The 12,567-nt window shown below is 39.8% G+C and overlaps 3 protein-coding genes across 3 annotated transcripts; all 3 read left to right on the top strand.

The window, feature by feature from the left end:
* Positions 1-3,677: 3,677 nt before the first annotated feature.
* Positions 3,678-4,834, top strand: LOC120288544 (TMV resistance protein N-like). Its single transcript, XM_039302602.1, has 2 exons — positions 3,678-4,180; positions 4,609-4,834. The coding sequence occupies exons 1-2, from the start codon at positions 4,026-4,028 to the stop codon at positions 4,832-4,834; spliced, it is 381 nt and encodes a 126-aa protein (XP_039158536.1). The 5' UTR covers positions 3,678-4,025.
* Positions 4,835-4,877: 43 nt separating this feature from the next.
* LOC120288591 (jacalin-related lectin 3-like) lies at positions 4,878-9,676 on the top strand. Its single transcript, XM_039302668.1, has 5 exons — positions 4,878-4,973; positions 6,281-7,259; positions 7,824-8,270; positions 8,426-8,862; positions 9,539-9,676. The coding sequence occupies exons 2-4, from the start codon at positions 6,414-6,416 to the stop codon at positions 8,741-8,743; spliced, it is 1,611 nt and encodes a 536-aa protein (XP_039158602.1). The 5' UTR covers positions 4,878-4,973; positions 6,281-6,413; the 3' UTR covers positions 8,744-8,862; positions 9,539-9,676.
* LOC120288543 (jacalin-related lectin 3-like) lies at positions 9,506-11,312 on the top strand. Its single transcript, XM_039302601.1, has 3 exons — positions 9,506-10,024; positions 10,145-10,585; positions 11,271-11,312. The coding sequence occupies exons 1-3, from the start codon at positions 9,506-9,508 to the stop codon at positions 11,310-11,312; spliced, it is 1,002 nt and encodes a 333-aa protein (XP_039158535.1).
* Positions 11,313-12,567: the final 1,255 nt, after the last annotated feature.

Here is a 12,567-nt window from a genome sequence, read left to right as displayed (position 1 = left end):
AGAGAAAAGAATGCAATTAACTAAATATCTGATATGCTTAGTTGTCTATAGCTCATGCATGTAGGTATTTATAAGATTAGTTCCTGCAGAATAATCAAAGAAATCTAGGGTTTGCCTAATTCTCAGAATATTTGAAATCCGGAACAAATGTGAAAAGAGTGGAAAGATCCAACTATGAAACATAGGGCGTCTGTATATACCGAAAAAAATCAAAGAGTAGGAAAAAGAATCCTTTAAATATTTGACATGTGTTACTTTAGGGAAATCTTTTATGTAATTAATCGCATTATTGTTATATTGAAGAAAATAGTACAAAACTTCAAAGGAAATACTTAGAAAGAAAAGGTACAGGAAATGTTGAAATTTAAAATAATAACAAATTTGCAACATTGAAACTCATTTAAACCATTTGTTCTCTAACAAAACTAATGGAATCGAAAAGCACAAGTTCTACACTGAAGTAAAAGGAGTGCAAAATGAAAGAAAGCACCCGTTGTAAGAAGAATAAATCAACCTCCTACAAATCACAGTCCTATATGTCAACCTTCAAAGTAACTTCTAGAAAAGCCGTAGTTATTACATATTTACACAGATAAAAATTTTCCGAACCACTATCGGCAGATATTAGATTCCTATTCATGCTCTATTCTATTCTCATAGAAATAAGTGTTCTACTTCTTATTCAATGCCACAAGCTTAAAGGTTTTGATTTCTATGGTCATGCAAAAGAATGCTTGGATCAAACCTGAACCACATGTGTAATTTTCTTTTGGCACCTTTAGAAAAAAAATTCTCAATCCCAAGCCCATTTCAAAAAATCTGCTTTTCGTTTTCTTTTTTCCCAAAATCCCCTTAAAAAGATAATAACTCAAATGATCAATAAACTTTGATCTAATATATAATGTAGTTCATGAACTTTAGTCCGATATGCAATGTAATCTCCCAACTTTTAATCTCTTCAATATAACCTCTAAATTTTGATACATGTTTGCTTTAATCTCTATAATATAAGAAAGTGTTACACGCTATCCTTTAATTAATTAAAATTCAAAGATAATATTAGACATTTTCTTATAATTTACGCATTAAACTAAAATTTAGGGATTATATTAAATAAATTAAAATTTTAATAACGAAATTGTATATTGAATTAGGGGTGAGTTCTATTATTTTTCAATAAAAAAAGGTTAAAAAAGGGATAGATTCGGGTCCGGCCCAGAAATCGAAGCTCCCAGTGAGCAAGGCCCCCAACTAAACCACGATTCCTTCAAATCCCCCATTCAATCTTTTTACGCAGTCATCGCATGCCGCGACGCTCGTAATGGCTTCGTCGGAGATCGAAATCACCAAGCCCTCCGGAGCGGCGACCGCCCAACACCCTCCCAGCGAAGCTGCGGCGGCGGCGTCCGCCGTCGTCAATGTGTTCTTCGCCTCCGCGTACGGCGATTTGGAGCAATTGAGGAGGTTCGTGGAGCAAGGAGGCGCCTCCCTCTCGACCCCCGATGCTAACGGGTACTACGCTCTCCAGTGGGCCGCCTTAACAACTTCGCCGACGTCGTCCAGTACATCGTCGAGGTATTGCGCCTTTCCGTCGTTCGCGTCTTCTTCCTTCCGCACCGCGTGAATGGTTTTGCCCGCCCAATCGCGCGTTCCTCGCGACGCGGTCCTGAATTTGGGGGTTTGTGAAAAGTTGCTGCTTGGAGCATTTCGCTTCCTCCTCGTTTCTGTCTTGACGTGCTAGTTCTTTTTGTATGTCGGCGTTGGATGATGAATTGCTTTTGAAATGGCCATTGAAGAACGAGGGTGATGTGAACGCGACGGACAACTTGAAGCAGACTGCACTGCATTGGGCCGCCGTCTGGGGATCTGTTGCGGTTGCGCATGTGCTTTTGCAAAATGGGTATCGGGTACTTGTTCATTCTCGACATCTTTCTTTTGAGATAATTGTTGTTCTTATTTATTTACTTACCGTAGTTAGAGGGATTATAGCACTGGCATGAAGTAAAGAGCGAATTTGATAATTATTTGGTCTCGTCTTGAGTTAAGAAAGGATTTTGAGCTATTCATGGGTGACTTTTATCCTGTACTGATGAAAAGGAATTTGAGGGACTTTCGTATCATTGCTGGCGACGTAATTCACTCCATCGGGATTGTGTACGATAGCAATGGTTCCATCGTCCGATGCTCTCAACATGGCCGAGAACGGGCCGCAAGACACATTGGTTACTCCATATCTTTATCCCTCTCTCTCCCTTTTGTTTTTTTCTTTTCTTTTTCAGTCTGGAAGTCGTTCGTGTATACAGGTTGCTTTTCACAGTGTTCTTAGCTTCATGTGGCACGGTTTCTTTTTGACAAAGACTGAGGCGCTTCTTTTGGCATCTTATATCTTGAACCCAAGTAAGACATGTTTCTCTCTGCTATTCTCGCAGGTCGGTCTGGATTATCCTGAGGAGCGTCTAGTTGCGATATCGGCTTGGATGAACGGAAATGGAAATGCTCCACAGACTATCATCCAGAACCTGAAAATACATATCACGGAGACCACTTACGGGCCCTTCAGATCGGAGGATGCTCTTGGAAGGTTAACGGAATTACGTATCCCACCAGTACCAGGTGGTGGCAAGATCGTTGGCCTTTTCAGAAGGGCGGGATCATAATTTAATTCTATCTGAGCGCATTTGGAACCATTTTAGTTACCCGAAAACCGTCTTAAAATTAGAGATAGCGATGCATATATATACGACATGCGTAATCTTTTTTCGTACACAATTCACATCCATGATAATCTACTTGGTTATAGTCTGTCAACTCTTCAAACTAATAACTTATTGTCTAAAGAAATGTCGTCTTAATATTTAAATTTGTCGATTGGTTAATCCAAGAGTTGCGTGCCAAGGAAGATGGAATAGCGTAGGCCCACTCCTGCACTATCCATTTATATTCTATAAATTAAATTATTAGGTAATAAATTTGTAGAGAAATATGATTAGTATTATCATTTTAGTAGCTCCTCATCAGAAATATAAATTTACTATCCATTTCTATTCACAGCTCTATGGCTAATTTATAGATCGTTTAAGCAAAGACAATTAACTAATTGAGAATTTATAACTAAGTTATGATTATTACATCATTATTCCATCGTCAGTGTTATCATTGATAACCCATTGAGAAAAAATAATATGTTATTATTTGTTATCAATTATTTAGTTTAAAAATATCAAGCAACAATTAGATTTTGTGAATTGTAGTTATTATGTATTTACATAGATAAAGATTTTGCAAACCATGCTAGGCATATATACGATTCCTATTCGTACTCTGTTATATTCTAATGAAATAATTGTTCTATTCCTATCTTATTCAATTTCGCAAGCTGAAGTTTTCGTTTCCTATGGTCGTGTAAAAGAATGCCTGGACCAAATTTGGACCAAAATGTGTAATTTTCTTTTGGCATCTTTCTAATAATTTTTTGTGAAATTAGGTGATATGCTGTCATTGAATATCTGGATGCTCTTCGCTTTTCTCCACAGATAAAAGGAAAGAAAGAGATGACGAAGAAAAGTTTTCCAAGAAATCAAAACTTAGTATTTACATGCGGCCATGTAAGATAGCGTGGAATCTCCCTTCTACCATCAAGGACTGAAGCTTCAAATCCATGTCTGCGATTTTTCAGACGTGTCTCTGTCGCGCAGATTTTGAGAGAGATTCGGTTCATGGTCGTGGTCTGGTTTTGACGATTCGAAACCTTATCTTTGAATCGTCCTCGACCGAGCAAGTTTCTTGGGTTCTTCGAACAGCGGGTCTCACCAGCCGGCTGGTCCGGAAATTCAATGAAAGAAGCAGAGCACCTACCGATGGCGAAGCTTTGATATTTTCGTCCCTTCTCGTTCACCGCTTGCACCTTCTCTCTCTCATTTATAGGCTTCGCCTGCGAGGAAATTTTTTGATGGTTTCGATCATACCCCTTGCCTCTTCTTGGTATTGCTCTTGCACAAGAGGAGCATTGAATCAATTCTAAGACCATGTTGACTTCCCCTTCTCCTCCACCTTCTCCTCCTCGCCGTCCTCCTCAATGGAAATACGATGTGTTCGTGAGTTTCCGAGGCAAGGATCTGAGGAGAAACTTCATATCGCACCTCTTCTCCGCTTTGAGGCAGGCCACGATCCAGTACTTCAGGTAAAATCTACCACCTAGTTTCTCTCTCTTCCCCCCTTGACCTCCGCGCCTCCCCTGTCGTCACCAGCACGGCCTCCAGACCGCCTTCGGACCAGAGATTTGGAGGCATGGCCGAGTCTAGATCTGGAGCATGGCCGTGACCGAGCCGGATCTGGAGACACCAGCCATGGACGACGCGGAGGGCTCGAGGATAAAGGTTGCGGCCGCTTGAGCGGTGGCTTGTGCTAGGGCGGTAATGTATGGCCAGGGTTGTCACGGTGGAGGAAGAGAGAGAAATGAAGTTATTAATTATATTTAATTCTTAATTTATTTAATTTCACGTCGGCGTTTAAGTGCGGAGCTGTTGCTGGATATGAGCACAAAATTGCTCGCCATATCAGCTGATACGAAATGAGAACAACCTGTTGAAAATTTTCTCAATGCTTCAGTGACAACGCGAGAGAAGACATCGGGGAAGAAATCAGATCCAAGCTTTTCAAAGCGATTTGGCATGCGAGGATTGCCCTAATCGTGTTCTCCAGGAACTACGCCGACTCGAAGTGGTGCATGAACGAGCTGGTCGAGATTCTAGAGTGCAGGAAGAGGTTCGGAAACCATGGTCACCTAGTTGTTCCCATCTTCCACGAGGTAAAACCGCAGACGTTTCGAATTTGACGAGCGAAAGTGAATTCGCTCAAGGTTTTGAGAGATTGTGTGGAGACGAAAGAGATGAAGTGCAGAAACAAAGATGGACAAACGCCTTGAGAGAAACTAAGCATTTGACAGGATTCGACTTGAGGAACGATGCCGGAGAGTACGTATCTCTTCCTCACGTACATTGCATTATCATTTTGTGACTCGGATCATCTTTGATTTATAGTTATGCGTGTTTGATGTTGAATGAAAATTCAAACTCTTTCAAGTTTTTGCCATTTTTTGGTCCATGATAGGCTCATACAAACCATTTCTCCTCCTGAAAATATTGAAAAGTCGGAAAGTAGTTTTCCTTTGGTACCAAGTGTTTTCTTTATCCTAATCAGATGATAAACCAGGAGAGAATTTTGCTAAGTTGAATTTGTTCCCTTAATAAGCATCAAAATCCAAAATGATCTGTTTTAGTAGTTTTTGCACGAGAGACTGTTCAAAGATTTCCATTTATAGATAATTTGTTGGGATTCCAATCATTTAGTTTTAATGGTAGAGCAATGTTACTCTTTGTTTTTTTTTTTTTTTGTCAGTCCTACTCTATTCCTACTCTACACTCACTCGCAGACTTGTGCCCTGCCTCTTGCAGAGCGTGGGAGTCGCAACCCACGCTCGAAACTTACGCGTCCCTACTCCCATCCCCTCCTGAGGAGGTGGGGATTTGAACCCCTCACCTCCACCTTCCATGTTACTTCACTAGGGGTGAAACTTCTCATTTCTTAAGGCCTTAAAAAACACACTGACCGTCGCCGCCTATCGCCTCTATGCTTGCCGTTAAGGTACTAGTGACGGCCTCTCTGCTCACCGTTACAGTGCAAACTCCCGACCGTCCCTGTTCCCAAAGCTAGTGGTCGCAAGACTCTTGAGGAAGTCTATAAGGGCAGTGCTGGAATGGTATTAGGACGTAACTAGCTCTCCTCATCGCCTCTACATATTGCTTTTTCTTCTTTGTTTTCTGCAATTGTAGTAAAATATATGTTCAATTCGTCATCTATGTGTACCTCATTTATCAAATTGCAGAACTTTGACAAAGTCACAATCATTTGACAATTTACATTATATTACAATTAAATGATATTTTACCCATCCAATAATAAGGGTTTTCTTATGCATTAAGGATCCAATGGTTGTAGGTTCGATTTTTGCTTTGAGAATTTAGATCTAAGTGGGGGCCATTGTTGGGGGGTGCTTTGCTAATTTTCCTCTAGATAATCAGGCAATTACGGTCGTGCCCCTAAAGTATAAAAAACTAAGAGTAGACATTTCATATTTTTCTCATAAAGAAAAAAGAATGGACCATTGAAACAATGCATTAAAAAAAAAAGCATATGAATGTGAAATATCTCAAACGTATTGTCTGTCGGTGCATATATTTACGTTTATTTCTCTTATACTCTTAACTACACTCAACATCAGGAATGAAAGGAGACTCGTGGACATAATAGTAGAGTACCTTGTCGAGAAAATCCGCGAGACACGGCAACTCCACTTTGCGAGAAACGCAATTGGAGTGGACTTGTTGGTAGGCGAGGTGATTTCTTTAATTAGAATGGACCAAGAGGAGGACGTTCGCGTCATAGGTATATGTGGAGTAGGAGGAATAGGCAAGACGATGGCGGCAGCAGTCATCTGCGAGCGCATTCGTCGCGATTTCGAATGCTTTGTCTTTCTTGATAAAATCGGAGAAGCAGACCGAGTTGATATATTAGGCCTACAAAAGAAGCTGCTCCATAATCTCATGAAGGTGGAAGGATTGAGGACCTACGGCGACATTCAGACCAACATCAACGAGATAAATAGTAACATGTGCTTTAAAAGGATACTTCTTGTTCTTGACAATGTTACTAGTAAAGAACAGATTGACTACTTCTGGGCAGGAGACCGAGAACTGCTGTGTCCTGGGAGCAGAATTCTGATCACAACCCGAGACCAAAACTTGCTAAAAGATCTCAAGGTAGACGACAAGTATATCGTCAAAGGATTGGACCCGAATGAAGCGCTCCGGCTCTTTTGTCGCCATGCCTGGAAGAGAGAAGAACCTCAAGAAGGCTATGAGGAGTTGTCCCGAAATCTAGCTCATTATGCAGGAGGTCATCCGGAGTCTCTTAAGAGGTTGGGCACATTCCTAAACGGCATGCCGAAACAACAATGGCCTCACATAATGGAGAAGTTGGTTAGAAGCCCTTATCTCGATTCGCTCATTCATTCCTTCGAATCAGCTGGGCCATATGGCGGTCAAGGCGGTGATGCTTTTGATGATGGGACACACAATGGGGTGAGGCAAATTAGGCTGTATGGACAATCAATTATTGAATCCATCACCATCGATTATGACCACGATGGGTGTTTCGTGAGATCCTCCCAGCATGGTGGACATGCCCATGACAATGAAACGGTCAGTTTTCTGCCGCTCTAGCAGACTGATTATATATTTTACTACTCAACGCTTATAAGAACGAAAACAGAATCAATTACACGTTGAATATCATTATTGTGCGTCTATAGTAGAATCTACTTCAAAAATTATCAGAACGAAGAATTTAAGTTTGTCAGGAGACGATGGCCAACATGTAAACATCTACGGAAGTGTTAAAGTGTGTTACTACTTCACGTAACTTTCCCAAGTATGAAGTTATAAATTCTATCATTCCTTTTTATTTTTTTCATCTTTTATGTATTTATTTCGTCTCCTTTTGATTTGTTTATGAGGCTTTATTATCTTGACTTTCATTTGCGGCAAAATGGGCATGCGGCAGCTTTGCTGAAGGATGAAAGCTCAAAAATTTTCCTTCATTCCTTTTAAATTAGGGATATGTACTTAAACCGAATTCGGCTAAGTAATTTATCTTTCCCGGTAAAGTAATTTTTATTCATACAAAAAGCTCAAAGTCAATATATACTAGGTGTTAGATGGATGCGTTGCTGGTAACACTCATGAAACCTTTTGCACCTCTTGCAGCTGGTGATATTGGACCATCCAAGGGAACACCTGATTTCTGTATCAGGCCATATCGATGATGATGGAGGTCATGATGTTGTTCGGTCTCTCAAGATCCACAGCAACAAGAAGAAGTACGGACCATTTGGTTCAGAAAGAGGACGGCCTTTTGATCTCTCACATTCTGATAGACAGATCATCGGGTTTCATGGAAAATGTAGCAGCCATCTCCGCTCAATCGGAGCCCATTTCGGGCCAATTTCTCATGTGTATCCATATGATGTCGTGGGACCATTTGGTGGTGATAGTGGAATGCACATTTGGGACGACGGAAAACACACAGATGTGAGGCAAATCGTCGTAGGCTTCGATTCGGCAATTAAGTCCATCTCTATCTTATATGATGAACACGGACGTCCAGTTGGTCCGTTCACACATGGCACAAGTGGAGGAGGCAAAACATATACGGTGAGCTTTGATATTAACATCATCAACAGTATATGTGATTTTGTTGATATCCTCGTTACTTTATTTTTATTTTTTTTCTGGTAACTCTATCTCGTCATTGTGAAAGTAGATACCTGTTTTAGAATTCTTTAATTTTTAACCTTTTTCTGTCTCAGATTAAGCTCGACCATCCAATTGAGTACTTGACATCCATCTCGGGCTATACTGAAGAAGTTTCCGGACTCACCATTCTTCAGTCACTGACAATCCATACTAGCAGAAGGGATCATGGACCGATCGGAACAGCCAATAAAGGGAGGCATTTTTCATTTCCATACACCGGTGGCAAAATTGTTGGGTTTCATGGGAGTTGCGATGGCCCTCATCTCGAGTCCATCGGAGCTTTTTATGAGCCGATTCCTCATACATATCCTGTTAAAGTTTTCGGGCCTTTGGAGGCCAAGGCCAAAAATCCTGGAATTTCGTTGATATAAACGGGATTGTTGTTCATTGCGCAGACTTCATCGAGTCCATTGCTTTTAAGGTCGACGACGCCACCAGCTCCGAACCGGAAACTATTTATGGTGAAAATGGCGGGCGTAGGACTTACAAGGTTGTATTTAGACTCTTCCCTTTTCTCTTTTTCCGTTCCTACTTGATTGATGTAAGTGTATTCATCGAGCTTATCATAACATTAGTTTGATTACGGCATAATGAACCTTGAGATTCTTAACATTTGCTTCATAATTTGCACATGAAAAGTTCAAACCAAAGTACCTGAGGACCAACGTGATTGAGATGATTAGATATATATATAAGTCCTAAGCTTATTGCAATTGTGACAATTCATTCTTAAACCTTTTTTTTTACCAATTGTAAGGCCGGTTGTAATTGGCCAAATAGACTAAATGGCTACAATAGGACTGAATTTGCCAAAAAAAAAAAAGTTTAGGAATAAATTGTCACAATTGTAATAAGTTTATGACTTTTTTTAGTAATTTCCTTGGATTCGTTAGAAAACCAAATGGAAAAAAATTAATGACTTCACTTTTTTAAAATTAGGCAAAGATAAACGAAGCGATAAACAAAAAGTAATATAACTTTTGATTTACAAAATGAAGTTTACTACCAAATTTATTAGAAACATAATTCACATCAATCATAGCATATATAACTTATTGCATAGATTAGAATTGTATTCCAAAAGAATCTACTAATTTATTTTGCTCAGCGACCAATGCAACATATAGTCACTCATGTCGAAATATGGCTTTGTGGCCTATTTGCAGGTTAAACTGAGAAATGGAGAGTACATAACTTCTTTAGCCGGATATCTCAAAAATGCAAAGGATAGTGGCACTCTAATCAACTCACTCACATTTCGAACCACCAGAAGAATATTGGGACCCATTGGTAGAGAGGAAGGCGAGTACTTCTCCTTACCACTAGAAGCTGGGAAAGTTATTAGCTTTTTCGGGACAAGTGGTGATTTTCTTGAATCTATCGAAGCACACGTAGAGCTGTACTCCAACAAGCTCTATCCCTTCAAGTCTGTGGGGTTATTTGGGAGTTCGGATGCATCTTTTTGGGATGATGGCAATAAGCATACCAATGTAAGGAAAATCGTTGTTGAATTTCAAGTAGATACAGGGCCATGGATCCGATCAATCACGTTTCAGTATGAAGAGGAGAGTAAAGAATTGTGGCAATCAGGGACGCATGGTGGCTTTGATATAAACTACTTCCACATAGTACGGAATGTCGAGATCCATACGGTATGTTCCCATACATACATATGCTTTGTAAAATCCATAAGAAACTTTTATAGCCTCTGTAAGTGGGAGACTCTTTCAAGACTTAAATCATGAATATGATGGTTACGTCTATTATTGCAGATCAAAATAGATGATCCAGATGAGTATTTGACTTCAATATGCGGGTGTTTTTCTGATGAAGGCATTAGGTCACTCACGTTTCAAACTAACAAAAAAACGATTGGACCTATTGGTGATGAAAATGGGGCAACACACTTCTCATCTCCCGCAACGGGTGGCAAAATTGTTGGATTTTATGGGAGGAGTATAGTACATCTTGAAGCAATTGGAGCATATTTTGAACCGATCTCACATCTCTACCCAATTAAATCAATTGGGCCATTTGGAGGCCTTGGGGGACGTGCTTGGGACGATGGGAAATTCACCGGTGTAAGGGAAATTGAGGTAATGTACGACAATATTCTCCGTTACGTTATGTTTGTGTACGACAAGAGCGGTGAACAAATTTACTCAATTATGCACGGTGGCTACACTAGAGAAGACAAGGCCAAGGTCACTAGGGTTAGTATTTCTTTTTTCCGCTCTTTGATTGGTTGTTGTTTACTTACTCGTAGCTGATCCTTCGAGACAATGTTTCTAGTGTGTGGTCACAATTTAAACTTTACAATTGGGTCTTATTCCTCCACTCATCCAATTTTAAGAGATACTTTCGAGATTGCACAGGTTAGATTGGATTATCCGCAGGGAGTACTTGACATCGATCTCTCGGATACAAGCAAGAGGATGGTCACAACGACATCGAAAACGCTATTGTTCAATCACTTACATTTCATAGCAATACAAGAACACACGGTCCCTTTGGCGAGGAGAAGGGGAAGTACTTTTGGTATCCACAGACCCGAAGCAAAATCATCGGCTTTTATGGAAGATGCGGGGAGACTCTCAATTCCATAGGAGTGTATGCGGAGCCCATATCACACATGTATCCTTTCAAAACCATTGGACCCTTTGGAGGCTCTGGTGGCACTCCATGGGACGACGGAGTGCATACTGATGTGAGGGAGATTAATATTCATTTCGCCGGCCACGGAGCCTGCGGCATAGGGATTGTGTACGATAACAATGGTTCCTTAGTCCAATGCTCTCATCATGGCAGAAAAACCTCATCCACCTGGCAGGTTAGTCCATACCTTAATCTTTCCGCCTCTCGTCTTTAGAGTCTGTTGCGTGTCTAGATGTTGTTCAGGTTTACACGTTGCTCTTCACAGTTGTTCTCGGCTTCATGTAGCACGGTATCTTTTCATAAAAGAATAAGGGCACTTCTTTTGGCATCCTATATCTCGAACCTTCGTTATGTTTTCACAAGTAAAATCATGTTTCGCCCGCTGCTCTTGCATCAAGCTGGATTATCCTAAGGAGCGTCTGGTTTCAATATTGGGCTCGATTAACAGAAATGGAAACAGTCCTAACACTATCATCTATAACCTGAGAATACGTACCACGGAGACCACTTACAGGCTATTTGGGAGGAAAGAAGGGTCAAAGGATGAGAAATTTTGCATCCCACCAAAACCAGGCAAAGGTAGGATCGTTGGCTTTTTCGGAAGGGTGGGATCGCATCTTAATTCTATTGGAGCGCGTCTGGAACCATATTAGATTAAACCTACTGCCTCCCCAAGATTTTTCTTCCTTTTTTTTTTTTCTCTCGGCTTGTGATTGTACGAATATTTTTATTTGTTTATTATTTCCTTTAACATGAGTTGGTCGTGGCAAATTTCACATAATCGGATGATTAACTGTGAAGATGCTCCAAGGAGCAGCTGCGGTAATATTTGGATGGGGAAACTAGTCATCAAAGAAAGGAAAATGAAGAAAATAACCATATAGATAGTCATCTAAGGATTATTATGAAATTGCAGAGAGAGATACGCATGAATACATAAATAGACCTTCTCAATCACAACACGACCCAAGGTTGAGGCCGGCACTCCCTATTCGAGTTGGCTCTTAAATTGGGAGTGAAATTGTTAGAAGGATTAATTTTAAATATAGATACACAATTCAAGTCCATTATAATTCATTTGGATATAGGTCGTTAATTTTTTCCAAATTAATAAGAACCTAATGTCCAACAATAAGTCATCTTGACATTTAATTTTGCCAATTGGTTAATCCAAGAGTGACGAGAAGACGGACCGGCCTAGGACAATCATGTAAAATAGGAGTTCCTCGATTCTGTACTAAAATAGAATAAGGATTTCTGTCTATTATATTAAACATTTAACTAATCATGTAAAATGGGAGTTCCTCGATAATAATAACTATGGAGTTTAAAAAATCACTTTTAGCTTATTAGCTTACATAATATAATTTTTTATGATAATTTAATTATTATTAATGCAATTAATTAGAATACAAAATTGTGTTCTAACAATTATTAGACATAATAATATTATAATTTTTTGTAAATTGTATTAATTTTTCATTTATGGTTTATGAATAATGTGATAATAGATGAACGTAGACTCGATTATATCTCATGA

The sequence above is a fragment of the Eucalyptus grandis genome, chromosome 9 (assembly GCF_016545825.1).
Source record: "Eucalyptus grandis isolate ANBG69807.140 chromosome 9, ASM1654582v1, whole genome shotgun sequence".
Taxonomy (NCBI): Eukaryota; Viridiplantae; Streptophyta; class Magnoliopsida; order Myrtales; family Myrtaceae; genus Eucalyptus; species Eucalyptus grandis.
This window is presented reverse-complemented; position numbering and strand designations above follow the sequence as displayed.

What these genes read in the sequence shown, in the direction of transcription:
- LOC120288544 (XM_039302602.1), top strand. Translation starts at nt 4,026, where the DNA reads ATGTTGACTTCCCCTTCTCCTCCACCTTCTCCTCCTCGCCGTCCTCCT. An exon ending in GCCACGATCCAGTACTTCAG is followed by an intron (nt 4,181 to 4,608) that starts GTAAAATCTACC and finishes TCAATGCTTCAG; the next exon opens with TGACAACGCGAGAGAAGACA.
- LOC120288543 (XM_039302601.1), top strand. Translation starts at nt 9,506, where the DNA reads ATGTCGAAATATGGCTTTGTGGCCTATTTGCAGGTTAAACTGAGAAAT. An exon ending in GGAATGTCGAGATCCATACG is followed by an intron (nt 10,025 to 10,144) that starts GTATGTTCCCAT and finishes CTATTATTGCAG; the next exon opens with ATCAAAATAGATGATCCAGA. An exon ending in ACAAGGCCAAGGTCACTAGG is followed by an intron (nt 10,586 to 11,270) that starts GTTAGTATTTCT and finishes GATGTTGTTCAG; the next exon opens with GTTTACACGTTGCTCTTCAC.
- LOC120288591 (XM_039302668.1), top strand. Translation starts at nt 6,414, where the DNA reads ATGGACCAAGAGGAGGACGTTCGCGTCATAGGTATATGTGGAGTAGGA. An exon ending in ATGCCCATGACAATGAAACG is followed by an intron (nt 7,260 to 7,823) that starts GTCAGTTTTCTG and finishes CACCTCTTGCAG; the next exon opens with CTGGTGATATTGGACCATCC. An exon ending in GAGGAGGCAAAACATATACG is followed by an intron (nt 8,271 to 8,425) that starts GTGAGCTTTGAT and finishes TTTCTGTCTCAG; the next exon opens with ATTAAGCTCGACCATCCAAT.